Source organism: Silurus aristotelis, assembly GCF_946808225.1.
Source record: "Silurus aristotelis genome assembly, chromosome: 22".
NCBI classification, from domain to species: domain Eukaryota; kingdom Metazoa; phylum Chordata; class Actinopteri; order Siluriformes; family Siluridae; genus Silurus; species Silurus aristotelis.
The window spans coordinates 7,169,323-7,192,047 of record NC_139595.1 but is presented as its reverse complement, the minus strand read 5'-3'; the positions used below and the strand labels follow the sequence as shown (position 1 = coordinate 7,192,047).

General features: G+C 39.2%; 1 protein-coding gene across 6 annotated transcripts; it reads left to right on the top strand.

Annotated features, from left to right (window-relative positions):
- The first annotated feature begins 707 nt into the window (after nt 1-707).
- On the top strand, nt 708-18,362 carry LOC310717567 (fizzy-related protein homolog). Of its 6 annotated transcripts, none has more exons than XM_083525798.1 (14): nt 708-874; nt 3,354-3,434; nt 5,064-5,192; nt 5,303-5,366; nt 6,435-6,562; nt 7,414-7,496; nt 9,427-9,610; nt 9,708-9,773; nt 10,240-10,342; nt 10,763-10,947; nt 11,972-12,205; nt 14,039-14,143; nt 15,632-15,724; nt 17,348-18,362. In XM_083525798.1, exons 1-14 carry the CDS (start codon nt 710-712, stop codon nt 17,387-17,389), a joined length of 1,662 nt encoding a protein of 553 aa, XP_083381924.1. In that variant the 5' UTR covers nt 708-709; the 3' UTR covers nt 17,390-18,362. The 6 variants fall into 6 exon arrangements, with proteins under 6 accessions (XP_083381924.1, XP_083381923.1, XP_083381927.1 ...); XM_083525797.1 differs by having other exon boundaries at nt 6,432-6,562; XM_083525801.1 differs by having other exon boundaries at nt 757-881; nt 3,353-3,434; nt 6,432-6,562.
- Nucleotides 18,363-22,725: the final 4,363 nt, after the last annotated feature.

Below are 22,725 nucleotides of genomic sequence, written 5' to 3'. Positions count from 1 at the left end.
CAAATAAAAATGCGTTATTGAGTAAATAAACACACGTCGGTCAATAAAAAGGTATAATTAAATGAATGCATTTGATTTCCTTTAGTATTTACTTTATATAAGCTATTTCATTATTTATTTATTTGGTTTCGGTATTTCCGTGTTTATTTATTTATTCATCCACCCATTTATTCTTTCATTTATTTGTTTGTTTAGTTTATTGAATTCTGCATTTGATTACATGCTTTTCCTCTCTACATACATGTTCTATGACTATGTTCTTGAATAACACAAAATAAGTGTTTGTCACTTGGATGCCTCTGTAGATCCTTTATCCAGTTTACTGATGTTGCTTTGGATTTCAGTAAATCTCTGTCATGTTTTGATTCCCATCTTCGGTCATATTTTTGTATCTGTGATTTCCTGCAGTGTGATTTTCACTGTTGTGCATCGTTTTCTTCTAACACACTGATGTCATGTGAAAGCTCACTACAATCTTATTTAAATCTTGTCATAGCTTATTAAAAAGAGAGTTTTAGAGAGTTTACCCAAAAATTAAACCATAAAAACAAACTACAATGTTTAATAACACTATAAATTATATATTATTTAATACAGTAATAAATAATAACAGCAACAAGACAACAACAACAATAATAATAATTTTCAATATTGGGATGGCTATTGTATTTTTTTTCTATAATTATGTAACTCTATTATCGCTGTCACTATGGAAACCCGGTTGCATCTTCTGAATCAAAACGCCGACGTCACCACTGTACCTTACCCACAATCCTCCGCGCACTGTGGAACAACAGTGTGTTGTGTTGGCCCGCAGCTGAAACACAGAGTCGGGTCACTTCAGGGAGTTTATGCCGGGACTCCGGGACTCCGGGACTCCGAGACTCTGAGACTCCGAGACTCCGGTACGTCATTATGTACACACATATATTTCCTGACCATATCGCGCTCACTCGGTCCAGGCGTAGAGTCTCCGGTTCTGTAAGTCTGAGGTGTTCGGCTTGGGCTAACACAGCTAGCTTCCGACTGCGTCCTGATTCTCTCACCCTGAGTTACTGCTGCACTGGATCTGTTTATCCCTCCACATCCCATTTCCGCTAAACCGTTCTTATTATTTCATTCTCTATTCATTTGTTTCGGTGTCAGGACTCGTTTATTTATTCATTCATTTGCTTTAGCCTCTCATGTCTTCTGCATAGAAGCTAAGCTAACAGCTGTCGACTAACAGCTGTGTGTGTCTGGAAATGTATTGATATCCTTTAGAAGACCTGCATTGTCCTCACAAGGATAGGGGGATTTTATAGAGACATTTAGCTGGTTTCTGCGAGAAAGATCTGTAAAAAACAAAATCCCTCGGATATTAAGTTTGAAGGGTGTAGGTGTAAATGGATCTTTTAAATAGACACATTAATAATCGTCAATAAAAGGTCCTTAGAAGGATACTAAGACAGCCGTGTGTGTGTGTGTGTGTGTGTGTGTGTGTGTGTGTGCGTGCGTAAGGGTTTATTTTCGTTAATTTATTTCTAAATTTAATGCCACATGTAATCAAAATTAGAAATATGTGCTTTGGCCTCACACCCCTTTTTATTCCTTAATAGCATATACACATTACAGTTCGAGACACCTTTACACTTAAATCGCACATAAAGGAAATCCATGATGATGCAGAACTCTCTCGACACTTACAAATACAATGCAGAAATGTAGTAACGATGACTAAATGTGAACAAAGCCCGCTGGTGGGCTTTTACATAACGCTTCCATTGAAGAATTGTTTTCTTTATGTGAATACATGTTTTTTGGCCGCTGAACTGATGGCATAAGCAAATTTTTATCTAAGTGATAAAATGTTTAGAGACTGTGCAGCATTTTGTTACCGAATTCATCTGTGGTTGCATTGAGATCATCTCGTACAGGGTGACGAGCAGTAACAGGTCGTCAGGACCTGTAAGTGTTTATTAATATTTCTCCATGAATATGTATTACATTATTCCCAATTGTCGATTCTTTTCCATTCATAGCTTTTCTCTTGGATGCACTGCTTCTAGTAGTGTATTTTTGTTAGTGTTTCTATCCAGTTCTATTATAGAACCAACAATGTGGCTGCCTGTAGCTTCAAAAATATCGAGAAGGAAACTGTTGCTTTAACCAATCAGATTTCGATTTGCCGACACTGCCGCCATCTAGCAGGCGTAGAATAACGGTTGCATTTTCGTGTCTTTTGATTGGTTGGAGAGCGAACTAGTCAGAGCTCTTAAACCGCTTCCACAGCAAACTGCACAAACTCAAATATATTTGTTGATTTAATAGCTGTTTCATTACTTATTGACTGACAGAGGAGACGAAACTGATTTGCCTGCAGATGTACTTACATACCATTTTCCATACAGACTTTTCATTAAAGGGACATTGTGAGGAGAGATCAATAGTAACAACTAAACCATATGGATAGTGTTGGGACACCTGACCCACCTTTCCAGCCATACAGTATGTGGTTCATTCTCATACTGTTTCCACAATGTTGGACTTGCACAACTATATAGGACTGCCTTGCTATATTGGTCTCCTAAAGATCTCCAACATCAACCTTATTGAACCTTTCGAATGAATTGGAACTCTGACTTCACCACAGGCCTCTTCACCCTACATCGACTTTACTTACTCCAATCACCATACTCCAAATGTAGTGAAACATCTTCCCAGTCTAGAGGGTTTTAGAACAGCACACGGGGCCTAAATGTGGAACAGGATGTTACAAAAAAGTGTATACTAAGCTTGTGTGTCCACAGAACCCAGCCATTAGGTAGCAGAACTGAAGATGTTGAGGTTTTTGTTGGGAGGGATGAGGATGGACAGGATTAGAAACAGGTTTATTAGGGCATGTAGGACATTTTGGAGACAAGGTGAGGGAGGCACGATTGAGATGGTTTGGACATGTGCAGAGAAGAAAGGTATATCAGTAGGAGAATGCTGAGGATGGAGCACCAGGAAGGAGGAAAAGAGGAAGGCCAAGGAGGAGGTTTATGGATGTGGTGAGGGAAGACATGCAGGTAGTTGGGTTGAAAGAGGCAGATGTAGAGGACAGGGGGGTATGGAGACGGATGATCCGCTGTGGCAACCCCTAATGGGAGCAGCTGAACGAAGAAGAAGAAGATGATGATGGTCAGGTGTCCCCAGACTTTTGTACATGTAGTGTACGCTTGGTGCGAGTCTAATGTTCTCCACAACCCCAATATTTTGCTCCAAAGACTATTATTGAATTAACATGGCTACTAAACGTTATGCTGTTTGTTCCTCTCCTAATTCCTCATCTGTAAGAATACCCTGTGATCAGATATCCTTGTTTGTATAGGTGTTGTGCAACGATGGACCAGAACTACGAGCGGCGGCTACTGCGACAAATCAATATCCAGAATGCCAACGCCAGCCCTATTGTGAGTGTGCATTCAATCCCTACTTTTAAAACAGGTTAAATTAATTGTATTTATTTCCATCACGAAGTGCAGGTGATTCAGGCGAGGTTTGGTACTGAAATTAAGTTTGATGTCGATTTTTCTCACCAAGCCTGATTTGAATAAGAAATGAAGCAACCATCAGACACAGTGTTAAAGGAGAACTAGATTGTTTTCCTATTACAGCATGTCATATCATGTTTTATTCCTTTCCTACCACAGAGCTTTCCTTATAATTACAAATATTAAATTTTGTAAAATGAATTTATTTATATCATCACTTATTTATTCATTATGTAATCTTGTGGAAGATTGTGAGACAAGTTCCCAACATTAAATGAGCATTTATAAAGTTTATAAAAAAATGTCATTCTTCAATACAAATATATATATATATAAAAAAAAATTCAATTCAATTAAATAAGAAAAATATATATAATCCTGGAAGCTGATTGGTTAGAAGGCCCCTGTTATTATTGTATAGCAGTGTTTGTCAGAAAAGCAGATAAGGCTGTATAGTGAATGATAGTTTCATATTAGCTCACTTGTTCTAGTACGTTATTGTTTATATAGGAACAGCTCATACTCAGGGACAACAATGTATAACTATATTTTATTGTTGATGAGGTGACTTTTTGTATGGACGGAATCAGTCACTGCGAAAGGCAGGAGGAATGAGTTTACACCACTCGTTTTCTATCAAATAATGAGAGAGAGAGAGGGAACAAGAGGAAAGACTGGTGAGGGAATGACAATGTTTTAACACAACCTTACACAGTCAGAACAGGAACTATCTTGTCTCTAGGTTGTTTTCCATTGATTCTATGTATAAACGTGATACAAGCAGAATATCACACTACGTTACACATATGTGTCTGGTGATGTTTTCGAAAGTGTATACATAGTCATTCATACACTGTATGGACAAACGTATTGGGACTTTGACACATGACTTTGTTGTTCTTCCTCGAATTGTTATTCCAAAGTTGGAGGCACAAAATTGTATTAGATGTCATTGGATATGGTAGCGTAAAACTTTTCTCTTTACTTGAACTTGAAGATCCAAACCTGTTTCAGCATGCCTTTGCACAAAGCAAGCTTCATAAAGCTATGCTTTAGATAGGGTGGAGTGGAGCACACTTCAAAATCTAGTGGAACATCTTCCTATAGGTTATTATAACAGCAAATGGGAACTAAATGTGGATGTTCAAAAAGCCCTTGCAAATCTTATGGTCATGTGTCCACAAACTTTTGTCCATGTAGTGTATTATAGAATTGTGTATTTTATGTTAAAATAATGAAACATTTAATAAAAATATAATTATTTATTTTAAAATAAAGTAAAATGTTCAAGTACAGCACTGTATACGTAAAATAGCAGTTTTGGGGTGGCTTTCGTTTATCGCAGGCGGTTTTGGAACGTAACCACCGCGATAAACGGGGGATTACTGTATTAACAAAAATTAGTCTGAATAATTATTTTATTCAGAGTGATGACGTCTAAGCAAAGTTAAAAAAAAAAAAAAAAAAAGCCCAATGCACCGACTCCAAAACCTGACTCCAAATTTAAATAAAAACTTTATCTTTTTTTTTTTCTTTTCTTTTCTGCAGAAAGCCACAGAGGTGATGTGTGCACTGACCCCCATTAACTCTCCTCTCTCCTCACCGAGTAAACACGGAGATCGCTTCATCCCGTCTCGCGCCGGCGCCAACTGGAGCGTCAACTTCCACCGCATAAACGTACGCCTCCGAAACGTGACACATTTTATATTTTTGGAATGTCAAGCCCTGAATTCAGCAGAGAGCTCGCAATTGTTTGTTCTCGCAATCATTTTGTTTTGTATTCCAAGGAGAACGAGAAGTCGCACAATCAGAACAGAAAGACAAAAGACGGCACATCAGACAGCAGTAAAGGTAATGCTGAAGTGCTGAGTGTTATTTCCATGCTCATAATTAATTCCATTCTTCTTTTTTTCAAAGCAGCTTTTGTCTGAACATACAGTATAACAGAGTTTTATGCCCTCTGTGTGTGTGTGTGTGTGTGTGTGTGTGTGTGTGTGTGTGTGTGTGTGTGTGTGGGTGTGTGTGTGTGTGTGTGTGTGTGGATGCCTCCCTCCACTACATGCTGCAGAATACAAACAGACTAGTACTAAGCCATTGCGTAGTTCAAGGGTGTGTGTGTGTGCGCGAGTGCATAGCTGTACAACAGCACAGAATAGCCTACTTAATCCGAGCATGTTCTCATCTCAAAACATTCAGACAAGGCCTCCCTTATGGCAGCCTGGTTGCTATGGCAACTGGATTCTAGTTTGTCTCCAGTGCACTCGTTCACCCTTTCCTGTCCTTCTGTTTGTTGATCTGCCTCTTTTTCCTCATTCCCCTGTTTCTGTCTGTCATTTGGATTCCTTCAGAGTCAACAGTTGTCTTTTTAAATTTTTTTTATTTCTTACTTTCAACATTTCTTAGTTCTTTTTCCTTTGCTAGATTTCATTACTTTTTTCCTTTTCAGTTCCAAGTAGCTCCGGGGCTTCTACTGACTTTGTGAAGGTGCAGTGTTTAGATTATAACGATAGGCATTATGGCTTTGTTCAAATTATAACAAAAAGACATCATGGACTAGATGTGAGCTCAGGTATGAGGAAGAGGGCAAATAGTATCTATCATGTGATAAGAAGATCCGATTGGCTGAAGGGAAGAAGGAGAAGTCTTAGGGAACTGTAGCTAGCGGGTGGGATGGTGTGATGAATAGACTGCCGTTGTACCGAATTGCTTGTATCTAAACATTTATTTAATGTAACAAATGCCAACAGCAGGGTCCTATTGATTTCTTTTATAAGTAATGAGATCAAGCCACAACCTGACTCCTACGGTATTCAGCATATTTCAAAAACCCACACAAACACAAAAAGCTGAATGGCTGGTGTGAACGCAGCGTAGGCTGGTATTTTACATGTCCTGTCCTCTTTCTCTCCCTTGTAGCAGATGGCCTGGCTTACTGTGCGCTGCTAAAGAATGAGCTGCTGGGAGCAGGCATCGAGAAGGTGCAGGACCCTCAGACTGAGGACAGGCGCCTGCAGCCTTCGACACCTGAGAAGACAAGTCTGTTTAGTGTAAGTGGCCAAGAGGCACATTGTGAGAAAATTAATCTTTGCATATCCCAGCGATGTTAGGAGCTGGGGCCAGACCTGGGGTCAGCCATAATACAGCACCCCTGGAGCACTGGGGGTCAAGGGCCTTGCTCAGGGGCCCCAAAATTGGCAGCTTGGTGATACCGGGGCTTCAACCCCGACTCTCCGAGCTTTAACCACTGAGCTACCACCTCTCTTCCTGGTGTAAGGGGAAAGAAAATGCCACAGTTCTACCTTTTAAGTTAAAGGATAGTCACTTTTACATTTCAATAAATGGCACAATAATAGGCTCAATCAATTTAGAACATTGTGAGAAGCTGTTCTAAAGGGGGACAATACAATTTTAAAGTTATTACACATCACTAATGTCAGCTGACTCGCTTGTTGCTAGGGCTTAAGCTTTCATTGTTCAGATTGAGCTATGAAAACAGCATTCCTGATTATGGTGAATTTAATGTTAAAATGTTGAATGTGGCATATGTTTGAATGTACATAAACCTTTCACACACACACACACACACACACACACACACTGGCACACTCAAAAGAGCTGCCTATTTATCTACCTCGAGCTCAAACGATGTGAGGAGGAGTTGTAGAATGTCGGATGGCCTTGAGAGTGTAGGTAACATACAGCCTACGTGTTTTCTCTCCTTTGAGAGGCTTAATGATTTTGTTGCTTTATCAAAAAGTGATACTTTCATGTCTACCCCTATTTCATGTCAGCAGAGCAGATATTCTGCTTCCAGTCTGCACTAATTCTTTATAGTCTGCAATGAAAGCAACATAGACACTTGAGTGTAATCTGGATTTTCTGTTCGTTTGTGTTACAGTATTCCCTAAGTGCTAAGCGTGCGCTCCCTGATGATGGCAACAGCGTCTCTCCATACTCACTCTCGCCCGTCAGCAGTAACAGGTAGGAAAAAAGCAATCCTTCGCTCCCCCAGAGTCTTTTGTAAAAAGCAACAGTTCATCCAGATGTGAATTATGCACATCGAACCAACCGCAGGGAGTGAAGATTTGGGGAAATCCAAAATGGGTCGCGGTCTAAGAACATTAGTCTAAATATAGATATTTAGACTAATGAAAAAAAGAGTAAACAAAACATATCTAGATGGTGTTTGCTTTGTGCATAGGGGCATTGTCATGCTGGAGCAGGTCTGGGTCTCCTAGTTCAAGTGAAGGGAAAAGTTTTACTGCATTTTATTTCAATTTACTTTGGTTTTCAAAAAACACAGTGGACCAACACCAGCAGATGACATTACACCCCAAATCATCACAGACTGTTGAAACTTAACAGTAGACTTCTAGCAACTTGGGCTATGAGCTTCTCCACCCTTCTTCCAGACTCAATACAAAAGTTTAAATACAAAACTTGCTCTCATCTGAAAAAAGGACTTTGGATCACTGGGCAACAGTCCAGTTCTTCTTCTCTTTAGCCTTTAGTTGTCTGTGGTTCAGTAGAGGCTTAACAAGGGAAATATGAAAACTGTAGCCACAGTCCATTCCTTGTAAAGTTCACCCAAATTCTTGAATCGGTTTTGCTTGACAAGCCTCTCAAGGCTGCAGTTCTCTCGGTTGATTGTGCATCTTTTTCTTCCACACTTTTTCCTTCCACTCTTCTTGTGAAACATGTTTGGATACAGCACTGTGTGAACAGCCAGCTTCTTTAGGAATAAATGTTTGTGTCTTATCCCTTCTTTTAAAATTTGTCAATGAATGTCTTCCCCATGATTGTGCAGCCTAGTGAACCAAACTGAGAGAACATTTTGAAGGTTTAGGAAACCTTTGCAGGTGTTTTGAGTTGATTAGCTGATTGGCATGTCCCCATATTAAATTATTTTTGAGATTGTGAATTGGTGAGTTTTTGTTAAATGTGAGCCAAAATCAGTTAAAAGGACCAAAGTCTTAAACTACTTCAGTCTGTGTGCATTGAAATGATTTAATACACAAGTTTCACTATTTGAGTTGAATTACTGAAATAAATGAACTTTTCCACAATATTCAAATTTATTGAGATGCACGTGTATATACATGATATATACACATATGCTTGTGTATATGATATAGATGTCTCTATATTAAATATAGCTTCTTAATATATATTTAAACGAAACCATGTGTTGCTTTCTGTTTTGTTTCATTATCTGCACTTTGACAAATAAACCAACCCATTCAGCATTCAATGTCACAATCTTTGTTGTTTAGAGAGGGATTTAATTTAGTACCTTACAGTCTCTGTCTCATATTCTGCACCTAATATCTCTGTAGTAAAGTTTTCAACAGGCCCAACTTGGATAATTTTTTTTATTGTTTTTTTTCTCCTCAGTCTATCATTAACCCCTCGCAGTTAAGATCATCCACATCACATTGTTAACCTAATTGCAAAACCCACACCAAATTACCTGCTTTGAAAAAAGTCAACATGTAAAAATGTGAACTAACAATTAGGACACGAAAAAGCACATATTATTGAAAAAACATCACGAATCATAGGATTACGATTATGTTTAACCCGCCTTGCACTTGCTTTGCAACGTGCAGACAGCTTGAGAACAGATGTTTGCATCAAACAGATGTCAGAATTCTAGGAACATGGCCTGCACTCGAATTAAATGCGTCCTTAATAAAGGGAGCCGTGTGGCTGCCTGGTTAAATGAATTCGGTTTGTGTGCTCAGTCAGAACATGTGTTTTAGGGAAAAGAAAACATTCCTATAAATTCTAGATTTTCCCCCCAGAGCTCCTCTGCAACGAGAAGTTATTCTTTAATTGTACATCGTTTCTGTTTTTATGTGTTTTACATATCTCGTTGTGTTTTCACACGTGTCTCCCAAACACCATGTAGTCAGAAGCTATTGCAATCACCACGGAAGCCCATGCGCAAGATTTCCAAAATTCCCTTTAAGGTGCTGGACGCCCCCGAGCTGCAGGACGACTTTTACCTCAACCTGGTGGACTGGTCATCATTAAACGTGCTCAGCGTCGGCCTCGGTACCTGCGTGTACCTGTGGAGTGCCTGCACTAGCCAGGTGTGTGTGTGTTTTGTGAGCATATGACAAACAGTTGGAGAAAGACAGTTTGTAAATTGGGCTTTTTTTCCCCCCTGTCCATTTTGTCCTTGTACAGGTGACACGGCTTTGTGATCTGTCAGTAGAAGGCGACTCGGTCACGTCAGTGGGTTGGTCAGAGAGAGTAAGTATTTTTTTTCCCCTCTTCTTGTTGCATTCTTTTCATCCATAAATCACTTAAATTTGCTCAGATTTACCCTATAATAATTCTGTACCGATGTCTAGTTCTTTTCCAATCCAGGTCCTTGAGTGTGTACAGTTGTTACACACTCCATGCAAAAGCTTGTTCATCTTCAGTAAGCACTTTATACTGATCTGGGTCATGATGGATCTGCAGTAATAAACTCTGGATAGGATGCCAATCCATCACAACCCCATTCACACACTCATTCAAGTACTCCTTCATAGCTTGGGAGAATTCACTTTCGTCAAGCCATCTACTGGCATGTTTATGGCAGACTGGATGCAAGTGGAGGAAACACTGCACCCTCCTCAACAGTCATGGTGCAGAACGATGGTTGGAAAACCGTTGGTTAACAAGGCTGGAAATAGCTTTTTGTGGCTAATGTGTCATTGTATTTTGTGTTTAGGGAAACTTGGTGGCAGTGGGCACTCATAAAGGCTTTGTACAGATTTGGGATGCAGCTGCAGGGAAGAAGCTGTCGGTATTAGAAGGCCACACAGCCAGAGTTGGTGAGTGAAGTGCTGTTTTGGAACGCAGCAGATGGTTTAATTTTCGCCTATTATTTTTTCCAGTTAGTGGCAAAATAGCTGGATTTGGAAATAGACAATTGGCTTTTTTTTTTCCAAAACGTAATATATTCTGCCATATGTTTGTATAATTTACTGCAAAACTTTACAGGATTTTTCTGAATGCGGTGCACCTGTAATTAAAGGTGGTATTGAGTCTTTGGCAATATTCCAGGTTTTGTGTGTTAATGGGGTTCTACAGAACAGCAGGGAACAGAAGTGTATGTAGCTGAACAGATGGGCTGTGAAATTAAATTTGATTTTAAACCAAGTATCTATATAATGAACATATAGTAACATGCTGACAGCCTAAAAGACAAGAGATATGTAAATCTTTTTAATTGTGTGTGTGTCGTCAACCAGGAGCATTAGCATGGAATGTGGACCAGCTGTCTTCAGGCAGCAGAGACCGCTTAATCCTACAACGTGATATTCGAGCTCCTCCGCTGCAGTCCGAGCGCAGGTTACAAGGCCACAGACAGGAAGTGTGCGGCCTCAAGTGGAGCACTGATCACCAGCTGCTTGCCTCCGGTGGCAATGACAATAAGGTAGACTGTTTATATGCTGTAATCACATGCGTCATACGCACTTAAAACAGTCAGATTTTCAACCATTCAGGTTTTGATTCACAATTTATAGAAGGGTGTTTCTAATTTGCATATCAATCATAGTCATATAAACATCTCATCCATAAGGATTGGACCTTCAAGGCCAATTCATTGTTTTTTCAACATTTAGGTTTGAAATCAAAAGATCAACAAGAGATTTTCACTTTGATATTTCCTAAAACCTTAAGGTGTTTAAACTTTCAACTCGACTTTGAGTATTGCTTGTGAAGAATCTTTGTTGTCAAAAAAGGATAAACCAACATGAAGCCCAGAGAGCTGTCTATAGGAGAAATGCAAGCCATTTTGAAGCTGAGAAAACAATACAAATGTAATTTTCTGGAAAAGAAAGAAACCAATGTTGTCCTAATAACAAAACATAATATAAGTCTGCTAAAGGAAACAACAGTTGAGAAAAAAAAGCCTGTGACATCAACAGCTTTATCATAAGATGCAAATCACTAATAAGCAGTAAGATTCAGAAGGTCAGATTCAAATTCTCAGAAATACAGAGATTTCTTTACCACAGTGTTTGAAAAGCCAAGGTGTGGAGAAAGAAAGGATTTGTTCACGATCCAAAACAATGAAGCTGTCTCTTCCAATAGTTTTTGGCTTACCAAAAAAAGTGGGTGGTCTGCCTCCAAAAGTGCCATGTTCTAAGTTGTTTACCACGTATACATGTAAATGGTTTTAAACACAAGTTTTTTTCAGTTTATTCTAAAAGGAACTTAATTGGATTTGCTGTTCCAGTACTTTCAGAAGGGACTCGATATTCTCGAAAATTGCTTTACTGTCTTACTCCTTTCCCAAAAGATGTGGTTTGTAGGTCATGTAAAGAAACCAGATTTATGCTTTTTCTTGTCATCAGGTCAAGATATGCTTGTGCTTGACATCTCTAAAAGAGCAGAGTGCCACTGAGTAATTTTGTCACGAGGTAACAAATTTGATCTTTTACTTTTATCTGTAGCTGCTGGTGTGGAATCACTCCAGCGTCTTACCCATGCAGCAATACACCGAGCACTCAGCAGCGGTGAAAGCCATCTCTTGGTCTCCTCATCAGCATGGCCTGCTGGCATCAGGGGGGGGCACCGCTGACCGCTGCATTCGCTTCTGGAACACGCTGACAGGACAGCCACTGCAATGCACAGACACGGGCTCGCAGGTCTGCAACCTGGCATGGTCCAAACACACTAACGAACTGGTACGTAGTTGCACTGGGTACCTTAGTGTATAATATAAGAGAAGCTGAAGTACATAAAAATATCCTTAGTACACAAATGTTTCTGTTTATCTGACACCCTTTTCTCGAGTTTCCCAGATCACACTGATTGATGATTGTAAAGGCTGCTGTAATCACACAGTGTAAAGCCGGCTTAACACCAGGTTCTTACTCCAGTCACAGAGACTCCCTGCCCTGCACAGTTTGTGTTTTTTTTCCTACTGTTCAACACCTGATCCAACTGATCAGATAATTACTCAGCCCTTAATGAGGAGGGCCAGGTGTGTTGATGGCAGAGAGAACGTCACACTGTGCAGGGCAGGGGGTTAAAAAAAAACCCAGGCCTGATATACACTATTATTAGTAGCAATGTTTAACTGTAGATCATGTTCATGTAGACCAGCTACATATCTCAGATCACTTGTGCATCAAGGATTAAGTCAGTTCTTTATCTCAAATCTGTTGCGTTTGCCCGCATTTAAAAGGTTGTGATGGTTATATAGCAAGTTATTTAGTGTTTGCCAATTCACCTTGATTGTAACAATTATTAAGGTGTGACTTAATAATAAATTATTCATAATGGGCGGTCTCATTATTCAATAGACCTGATGTGTTATAAAGCAGGGTTTCTGCTGTGTCTTAAAAGTCTACAATTTAAAAATCAAAATTTTTGGCCTTAAAAAGTCTTACATTTGCTTTTCTAGATCTTAAATAATTTCAAATTCAAATTTTCCGATTTGTCTATGTACCGCTACCTCTAATGCTCATTAAAAAAAAGACTTGTTGCAGATATCCTACAGTTATCATTACCTGTGAAAGCAGGTCTGTCAGATTGTGTGATTACATTTCGTATTCTATTTATTCATTTGGCAGGATTTTGTTTTCCCTCTAAAGCGACCTACAATTCAGAAAGGATGCAATGCAACTGTAAGCAGCTGATGCTGATTTTAATTCTGAACACTGTCCAAGAGGACAGAAAATTAAGCAATTTACAAGCTTATAAATGATCACAATTGGCTTTCTCCTTATCCTGCCATTGCTAGTGTCCGGTAACATTCTTCAACATTAATATACATTTGTTGACATAAAAGGACACAACTATTTTATTTTTATTTATTAACTTTTTTCTCAAATCATGAACAAATCAGTCATATACACTATATGGACAAAGAAGTAAAGATTTTGGAGTGTGTTTGTGAAGATTTGTGCTTATTCAGCAACAAGGGTGGTGTTAAAGACAGGTACTGATGTAGGGTGTGGAAACATGGTAAATCTTCCACGCCAACCCATGTAAAGCATATCTTAATGGAGCTTCCTGTAATCAAGGGGGCATTGTGATGCTGGAACAGCTTTGAGTCTCCTGGTTCAAATGAATGGAAAATGTATTGCTACTGCATCCAAGGACATCCAGCCTCCAACTTTGTAGAAAAACCATATACGGTTGGGGAAAGTCAGTTGTCCCAATACTTTTGTCCATATAGTGTATTTGAATCTGTGAAGAACTGCAGGACAAACTTTGGAGAATTTTTTACAGCCACACTATTAAAACACATGGTACAATTGATGCAATGTCAAGTGTTGCTTTTTTTTTTTTTTCTTTTTTCTTATAATTATTGTTTATATATTTTAGTGTGCCCCAGGTCCTTTCAATTAATACGTGGGTATGCGATGGGTTTTTTATATTACCATCATATAACGGCTGGATTTTACTGGAGTCCTTCCAGTTTCTATCTAATACATGTAAGCAGCATGCCATGCCTATAAATCTGTCTTTGTATTTGATGAGCAACCACTGCTCTCTGTGTATGTCCACAGGTCAGCACACATGGTTACTCTCAGAATCAGATCCTGGTGTGGAAGTACCCTTCTCTGACACAGGTTGCCAAGCTCACTGGCCACTCCTACAGAGTCCTTTATTTGGTAATGGACACCAGCACACCTGTCTGAATTATTCAACATGCCTTCACTCTGTTGTTTTGCTGATGTTAGACTGCCAATTTACTGAGAGCGGAAAAACTAAGACACAACGCATTCTTACTTCCATTTATTTGGGAATGTAATCATATTTGTTGTCAGGTTTTGTAGGAACTTGAAAGCAAAAACAAATACTAGGGATCCTGTTAAGTCCTCTAGCTGTTGATTTATAATGTCAGAAAAAGTGATTGTTTAAATGAAATATGTTATTATTATTTACGAAGACGACTAAGATAACAAACTTTAATCTGCAAATGCAATCAGATACATTTTTTGTGTGAAATTTATTTATTAGGAATAGTTGTTTGCATTAGGTTGCATAGAAACTAGAAGAAAAACATCATAGGGTGCAGTTCAAAACAGTTATTTACTCACCAGATTCTCTCTGTTTTTCTCTCTCTTCTCTCTCTCTCTCTTTCTCACTCTCTCATGCTCTTGAAGTTAATAAGACTAAGAAATGCAAATTATGTTACAGAGAAACCAACAAGCCCAAATCTGACTGTTATAAAGCACTAGAAATCCCCCCCCAAAAATACTAAACATCTCACAATAATGATCAGTGAATACGCTTAATGTTTTCTTTTTTCCTCGGCGGTGCATCCATGCCGAACATCCCTGCGAATGTGTCGGTTATTATATATCATATTAGAATGCATTAATAGAAATGAAATATAAGCATTTGTGTGCCACTGGAGGACACAATTACAAATCCACACGGAAATGTACAGCTTGACTAGGCTATTATTAACTAGGCTTCTGAATGGTATAGAAAATTAGAGATGAAAAAATATTCTGTCCCTGTTCTATCACAGCAACATTAGCTATTCACGGGTTTCTGTGCATGTATGTAGAAAAGGGCAGAGTGTCTCAGAGGATGCACATTTTCCATTCAAGGTTTCTTTCTCAGACCGACGTACAGAGACAAATTTCCGAAGCAAAATTGTATACAGGTAGCGGCCGAATTTCAATGGAGATGAATATCGAGACATGGCCTAGAACACTGGTGAACATTATGGGATAGTATACTGTAATTGGTTAATAATGTAACAAAATACAGTACATAATTTAATAAAACAGAGCAATTTACAGTACCGCACTGTGTAAACTATACAGTATGTATGTGTGTGGCAGCAGGTGCGTGGACGAGCGCCGGTTTGCGAGTAAAGGGCATTTTGTCGTATTTTGCCGCTATCTTCATCGTAAGATCGGAAAATCGTAAGTCGAACCATTGTAATTTGGGGACCGTCTGTATTTGTAAAGATTTATTTCTGTAAAGCTGCTAAAGGACACTGAAAAAATAAAACTGAATTGAATTGGACAGATCAAATTTGCTATTGGTGCATACAACTATGACAAATGATTGTCTTTAGCTGAATGCTCTTAGTTTTAATAGTTTGGTGAGATGGAAATAATTCTGTTCTGATTTTCTCACAGGCCATGTCTCCAGATGGAGAGGCCATAGTCACAGGAGCAGGAGACGAGACTCTACGCTTCTGGAACGTCTTCAGCAAAACCAGATCTACCAAGGTATCATTAGTCCTAATGACAATGATAATTTTCAAGTATCAAGTAGAAAAAAAAACATGTGCCAGGGGTAGGAACGGTGTTCTGTACATATTTTTATTGCAATGAAAGCGGGATGAGTAAGGTATACTCCGAAAAGCTATAATTATAACATCAACATGTGAAATGTACTCCGTAGGTAGTCATAGCGCTCGCTGATTCCTCCACATAGAAGAAAAAGCGTTTCAGGCGTATGCGTAGGAAAAGAATGCATGAAGGGGGGCTTGAAGAGGTTTACTGATGAAGATCAATGAATTATTGAATGAATGCGAATTACTGCCCATTTGTTATTGCACAGACACTGTGAATAATGCAGCAGAATGTCACAGTCTTTATTTGTCTTTTTTTGTGTTGCTCAGTCATTCTGTCACATCGCAAGATCTGTAATAGATGTCACCGGTTAGACACTGAGTTACATTCAAATCGCCGGCATCAGACACACGCTGTTTCGTGCCCTCACTCGCACACACTCAAGCTGTCATTTAGCCGTTTAATGCAGCGCTACATCGGAACGCCGAACACTGATATTTTAATTGTGCTCGGTTGTGTAACGGCTTCATGGCTCCGTGTTTAGGGAAAGACGGGGATTATTGCAATGCGAAAATGCAGTTTCATTCTAATAGGATGTAATGATTGCTCCATAGCAATTTGGCACACATTAGGAAGACTTGACTTATTTATATTATAAAGCGAAAAATAAAATCCAAATAGTAACCCGCTATTCTCATGTGAGCCGAAGGATGTGAAGATCTCAGCACAAAGAGAAAAAGCGCCCAGCCACCCAGTCTGACTCCTATTTAAGGACTTAAATGGTGTGCTGTCATAGAAAAAGAATCAGCAGAATGATGTAATGCTCATGTCAAGTTTTATTGTTTATATTTGAATTTGGGGAAGCAAGCAGTGATAGCACAGACCCTGGGTTACTGACCAGAAGGTCAGCGGTTCACCAGTGTCGACACGCTGCTACTCTCGGGCCCTTGAGCAAGTCCCTTGACCCTTGATGGGCACTGAATCATGGCTGACTCTGCAATCTGGCACCAGCTTCCTAACATCGCTGGGATATGCAAAGAATTACACTGTGATGTGTAATGTGACAAATATAAAGCACCTTTACTCGCATTTATATTTATACTAGCAATTAATGTTGTTGTGGACAAAAGTATTGGGACACCTGAATTTTACAGCCATATGTGGATCTACCACATAGTTGGAAGCACACGATTGTATAGAATGTCTTTGGATGTGGCAGCATAAGATTCTCCCTTCCCCACGAATTAGGAAATATAAACCTGTTCCAGCATAACAATGCCCCCGTGCACAAAGCCAGCTCCATGAAGATGATTTGGAAAGGATTTTGAGCTCAAATTTCCACCAGCACACTCCAGAATCTAGTGGAATATCTTTCCAAAACAGGTCTAAATGTGGACTGGGACATTCAAATGGTCAGGTATCTTATGGTGGAGAATACTCAAACGTTTGTCCATATAGTGTATTGTATAGAAAATCAACACCTTTTGAATAAATTAATTTCTGCAATGTGCAAGTGTCTAAAATTTTGGCATCTCTCTCTCTTTTTTTTTTTTCCAGGAATCAATATCTGTGTTGAACCTCTTCACAAGGATCCGATAATATTTGTGCACATCCAGAGGTTCTTGCATTTAGGACTTCTATACACTGATTATTAAGATGACAGTCTATGTGACTGATGGACACTTCTAGGCATAGCCTCCTTTCTGTGGGTTTGTGAAGAAGACAAGTGAAATGTGGGACTTGCGTGCTTTTCCATTTGACTTGAGTGACAAAAGCATGTATTACTGCCAAAAGTCAGTGTGAATGTTTAACCGCTGGTTTGTAAAAGTTTTTATTTGAACCATTATGCTGGGGTTTTTTTTGTGCGTGTGTTTGTGCCATTTGAGCTTTGGGTCCATCAGCCTTAAATGCAGTGTTGAAATAACTACAGGATAATGGTAGGCCTTTGCAGCTTTTAAACGGATCAGACCATGTACATCATTTAGACATATCAGAGAAGCTATTTAATTTTTTCTACATGTTTAATCAGTCACATATATATTATGTGTACAGTAGCAGATATTCCATTGTAAATCCTGTTTTTAAGCATCAAACTGCAGCAGAGGTCACTTTTCCATGCCTTTCGAACAAGAATGCAGTGTTGACTACCATAATGACCATTCTTCTGAAACCACTTACTATTTATAATTTTGAAATCGAAATTCCAGTGGTGTAAAAGAAAAAGAAAAAAAAAATACTATTTGGCACTTATTTTATTCTGAGATTTTTAATTTATTTTTTTTTGTCATATTTTTCCCCCTTGTTTTTTTTTTTCCACCTCTCATGGTGTAAATGATGTGTTGTATCAGTGAGAATGATTGCTATTTATTTAATGTGTGACTGCGGTGACTTGTCGAAAAGCTGATCACATCTATGTTGAAAAATGGGTGCTCGTTTTTAATTTTGCCATTCGCAATCATGTAAAATACGTTGTCCTTTTCATTACAGCTTCAAGAATGTTTAAGAATATACATTAAGGAAAAAAGTGTACATTTTCTCATTGAAAATGAATAAAACTAAGTATTCTATGGTTCATGGTCGTGTGTATTTGAAATGACTAAAAATCAACTCTATTCCTATGTCTAAAACCTAGCAGTCAGGATAGCAGTGTTGATGTTATGTTCACCAGTGAAAATTCGTTACAAAGGTGTAACTATCTCGTAATTTATGTTGATCATCTCTCTCAAAAAATATGATCCATTTTCTGGTCTAAAATGGAAGAAGTGATTGGTGGGATGGGGGACCATAATCCTCTCACAGCTTGTGTATTCATGCACAACAGTATCAGAGTTATTCATTGTTACTAATAGATTACACATTGCTCTCCTGAAATACTTAGCTTTTTTTGTCATGCATGTTTGAAACCAGGGGGAGTGGTGGCTCCAGCGGTTAAGGCGCTGGGCTGCCGATCGGAAGGTCTGGGGTTCAAGCCCCGGTATAGCCAAGCTGCCACTCTTGGGCCCTTGAGCAAGGCCCTTAACCCTCTATGCTCTATACGAGGGAAATATCAAGGTCCGTGACGTCGGGCCGCCTTCCCGTGGGCTCACCACCTGCAGGAGGGACCGTAAGGGATGGTGCTGTGAGGATTGGGCAGCAGTCGAAAGCGGGGAACTGCTTAGACTGCTGCCCCCGCGACCCGAATTGCGGATAAGCGGGAGAAAATGAATGAATGAATGAATGAATGTTTGAAACCATGGTATCAATTTCGGGAGGCCTCAGAAGTGTATCTTTACTAATTACAGATTACCGGCTTTTTTTTAAAATTACCTTTTGTCAAGTCAAGTTTATTTCTATAGCGCTTTTCACAACAGACATTGTCTTAAAGCAGCTTTACAGAATTTTAAAAGTTAATGTGAACAATGTGTATTTATCCCTGATGAGCAGCCATGGTGACTGTGGCAAGGAAAAACTCCCCTAGATGTTATGAGGAAGAAACCTTGAGAGGAACCAGACTCAAAAGAAGAACCCATCCTCATTTGGGTGAAAATCTCTTTTCTTGTGTTATGGGGAGACTTTACATTGACCAGGCATAACTTTATATCCACCTGCCTAATATTGTGTTGGTCCACCTTTTGCTGCCCAAATAGTCCTGACATGTCAAGCATTAACAGCATCAAGTTCTTCAACTATTTAGGTACAGTTGCTCACCAAGCCCTGTCTCCAGTTTACCGCTGCTCCTTTCTTGGACCACTTTTGATAGATACTGACCACTGCAGATTGGAAAGAGCTGCAGTTTGAGGAGATGCTCTGACCCAGTCATCCAGCCATCACAATTTGGTCCTTGTCAAACTCGCTCAAATCCTTACACCTTTGAGGGAAAATGTTCACTTGCTGCTTAATATATCCCACCCACTAACAGGTGCCATGATGAAGAGATATTCAGTGTTATTCACATTACCTGTCACAATGTTATGCCTGGTCGGTGTATATACAAATACATAAAGTTGTTGGCTAATGCATTTAAAACATTTAAAGAAAAAGGTTAATCTGTCTAACATCTAATTTAACTGTCACTACCTAGCATATGTGCATGAGCTAGGCTTTCCAGTACTGCAGGTGTACTCAAGACAGGGGGATGGTTTGAAGAATAAATAAACATCTGGTGCTATTTGTGGCTGCACATAGCAGTTGCAAAAATTGCAACAATGAGCCTGAAGGGGGAAAAATACGTGTCTTTCAACTGCCAATAATGTATCTATTATTCATATTATGGGCCTTCTAACAAGGTCACCGCCGTCATGCACCAATCATTCCCTTTCTCAGTCTTGCCTCTGTGCGTATCAGACTACATGAACATCGCATGACGCTATGTGCTGAGCAAGCTTGTAAAAACAGCCGAGTTAAAGTTGTGCCGTCTTTCATAGTCTGTTCTTATTCTTTAATACTTCAATAAGTGTTTCTGTTCAGCTGCAAACATAGTTCACAAGACACTACTGGACATAGCTGTTGCTTCAGTTCCCTTGTAAACATGACTAGTTCCATCAAGACGCTTTCTGTTCTTATGAATGGACGATCGTTTCTTTGGGCTCCTGTATGTTAAAATACTTCTGTGCCACAGTATCGGCAGGATTGCTAAGTAGTTTCTGTTCACTGTATTTTGTAAGGTGTATGTCACTTTGTCTGTGTGATGATGCCAGTTTCAACACATTGTGTTTGGCTGGCAGATTTGATTCTTGGCTTGCAGTCAAATCTGGCCCAAGTCCCTCTAAACAGGTTGCTCGTTTCAAACACCCAAGATTGGCAGCAAATGTCAAGCACAGCAAGGAGTCCAGAAAATCGACTGAGTTACTCTCTAGACAAATCAATGACTTGGTGACAGACATGGCACAAATGAAATTGATGTTCTGGGAGGTGAGAATGTGTAATTTGAATGTTGCACTTCCTAACAGATCAAATTTTTTTGGGTGCAGTTGTCCTTCTCACCTCTTATCAGGTAAACACATTGGATGGTAATTTTGCAAACATCAGGGAAGTGTTTTTTTTAGGTTGATAATGACCTGCCGTTTAAACTTGTGCCGTGGTACTGACCAGGTAGGGGTCTGGTTCTGTTAGCTCATTTGTACCTATAGCAGGCTTTAAGCTAAAACAGTCACAATGGAGATGGCTGTAGTTCAAGTAGGGTTGGTGAACACAATCATTCATATGGTATCTGGTTTTTAGAGAATATTCTGATAATCCCAAGTCTATCTGCATTCAAGCTGTGTGTTAAATATACTCATTTGGACATACTTGTGACCAGGCAATATGATGTATATACTCTTTTCATCTTATTTCATGTGCTAGGGTCAATATTCTGGTCTTCTACACTATCTTCAACAACTTTAAGATCCCTATTTGGGGATCTCATTTGAAGCAGTTGAAGTTATAGTTATGTGCCAAGAAATGTGTTCACGTTCACACAAATCATTGATAGAGAAGTAGATTCAGCAGCGATTTATTTTCTTCTTAATATAAGATTTAAAATGGGTTAACTACATAGTGAGCTCCCTCACTTTACAGTATGCTACATGTAATAAATGTGGTTCAAGCTACACAGCCATTCTAATGGTTCTTGTGCAAAAATAATTGATTTTTATGTTCCCATTGCCCTATAAAAGCAAATCTTTCTTTGGGTTTGCCATTCAAGGGCATTTCAAACCCAAAACCAAGCATTTTGGCCTTTTATCAGCACCTACACCTGTTTTCAGGAGGCATAGACACAGTTTTGTCTCATTTAATTTGAACAACTGTCTCCTGTGAGCTCCAATCAAGAAGCAGGCCATCTGGAACACATCCATCCCCCATTTCTACAGTGGAATGCTCCAACTCACAGTAAACTCAGAGAAGAAGCTCCCTACACCAAAGCAAATCTTTTTGATTGGCAGAAAGGATCCTCCCCAGGCTGATCAATCAGATAGGTGGTGAGATTTGGTATCCATAGTGCCAGTCAATAATGTCTGTGGGCCATCAAAAGTGAATCTCTAGTTAAAGGCGCTTGTACCCCCTTAAATTAAAGCTGTTTTGTAAATTGTGTTCATCTTATCAGTGGCAGTGTATGTGGCAGCCATCAATGTGCAAAGTCTATGGATGGAATCTCTTTTGGGTATCATAGTTTGGGCATTGGAGCCCACTTTGGAGCCTCCCCCTGTTCTGGAGTCTCTTAAAGACCTTTACTTTTAAGTCACTTTAACTTGTGTGACATTGACTGAAACCTACCTTCATGTTTGCTTTCACTTCAGCTAAAATATTGTGGGGAAGGTATAATAATGAAGAAGTGAATTTGTGATTGAATCTAGGATTTCTGTATTGGTGGAGTTCATTTTTTCACTTTCACATAAAAATGGTTTATAGTCATTCGTGTCAGCTTTGCAGTGCAACCTTGGTTCCTGGATCAACTCCAAGTGAGCACAAAAACATATATTTTCAGGAAAGTTATAAAATCGGAAAAATTATTATGATTTGTTTAAAAAATAAGTGTCAATTCAGGTAATTTAAGCTGGGATGAGTGCCATATTTGTTTGTGTAATGATATTTTCTGTGCCACACCAGAGTAATTTCTGGCTTCTGCCTGGCCAACTCTATGAAAAATCCCGGGCTCCGACACTGCACACCAACCTTGACAAACAGTCATGCACTTTATGATGCTATTTATTTCCAGTAAAGGTTGTGTGGGTAGGCATTGTTTGGTTTTACAACTGGAAAAACTTAACTCTATGAAGCACCTGTAAATCTGTGCATTTGTGCATTTGTATGTATGTACATAGGGTGTATTAATTTAGTTACATTAGCCATCTGATATATCTGGTTCACTCTAGTCAGGATCATGAGGCTTTTCTGCAATTCAGGTCTTAATACCACCACCAGGGGGCATAAGGAAAAAATTCTCCGAAACCGAAAACAAACAGTCCCTGCCATAA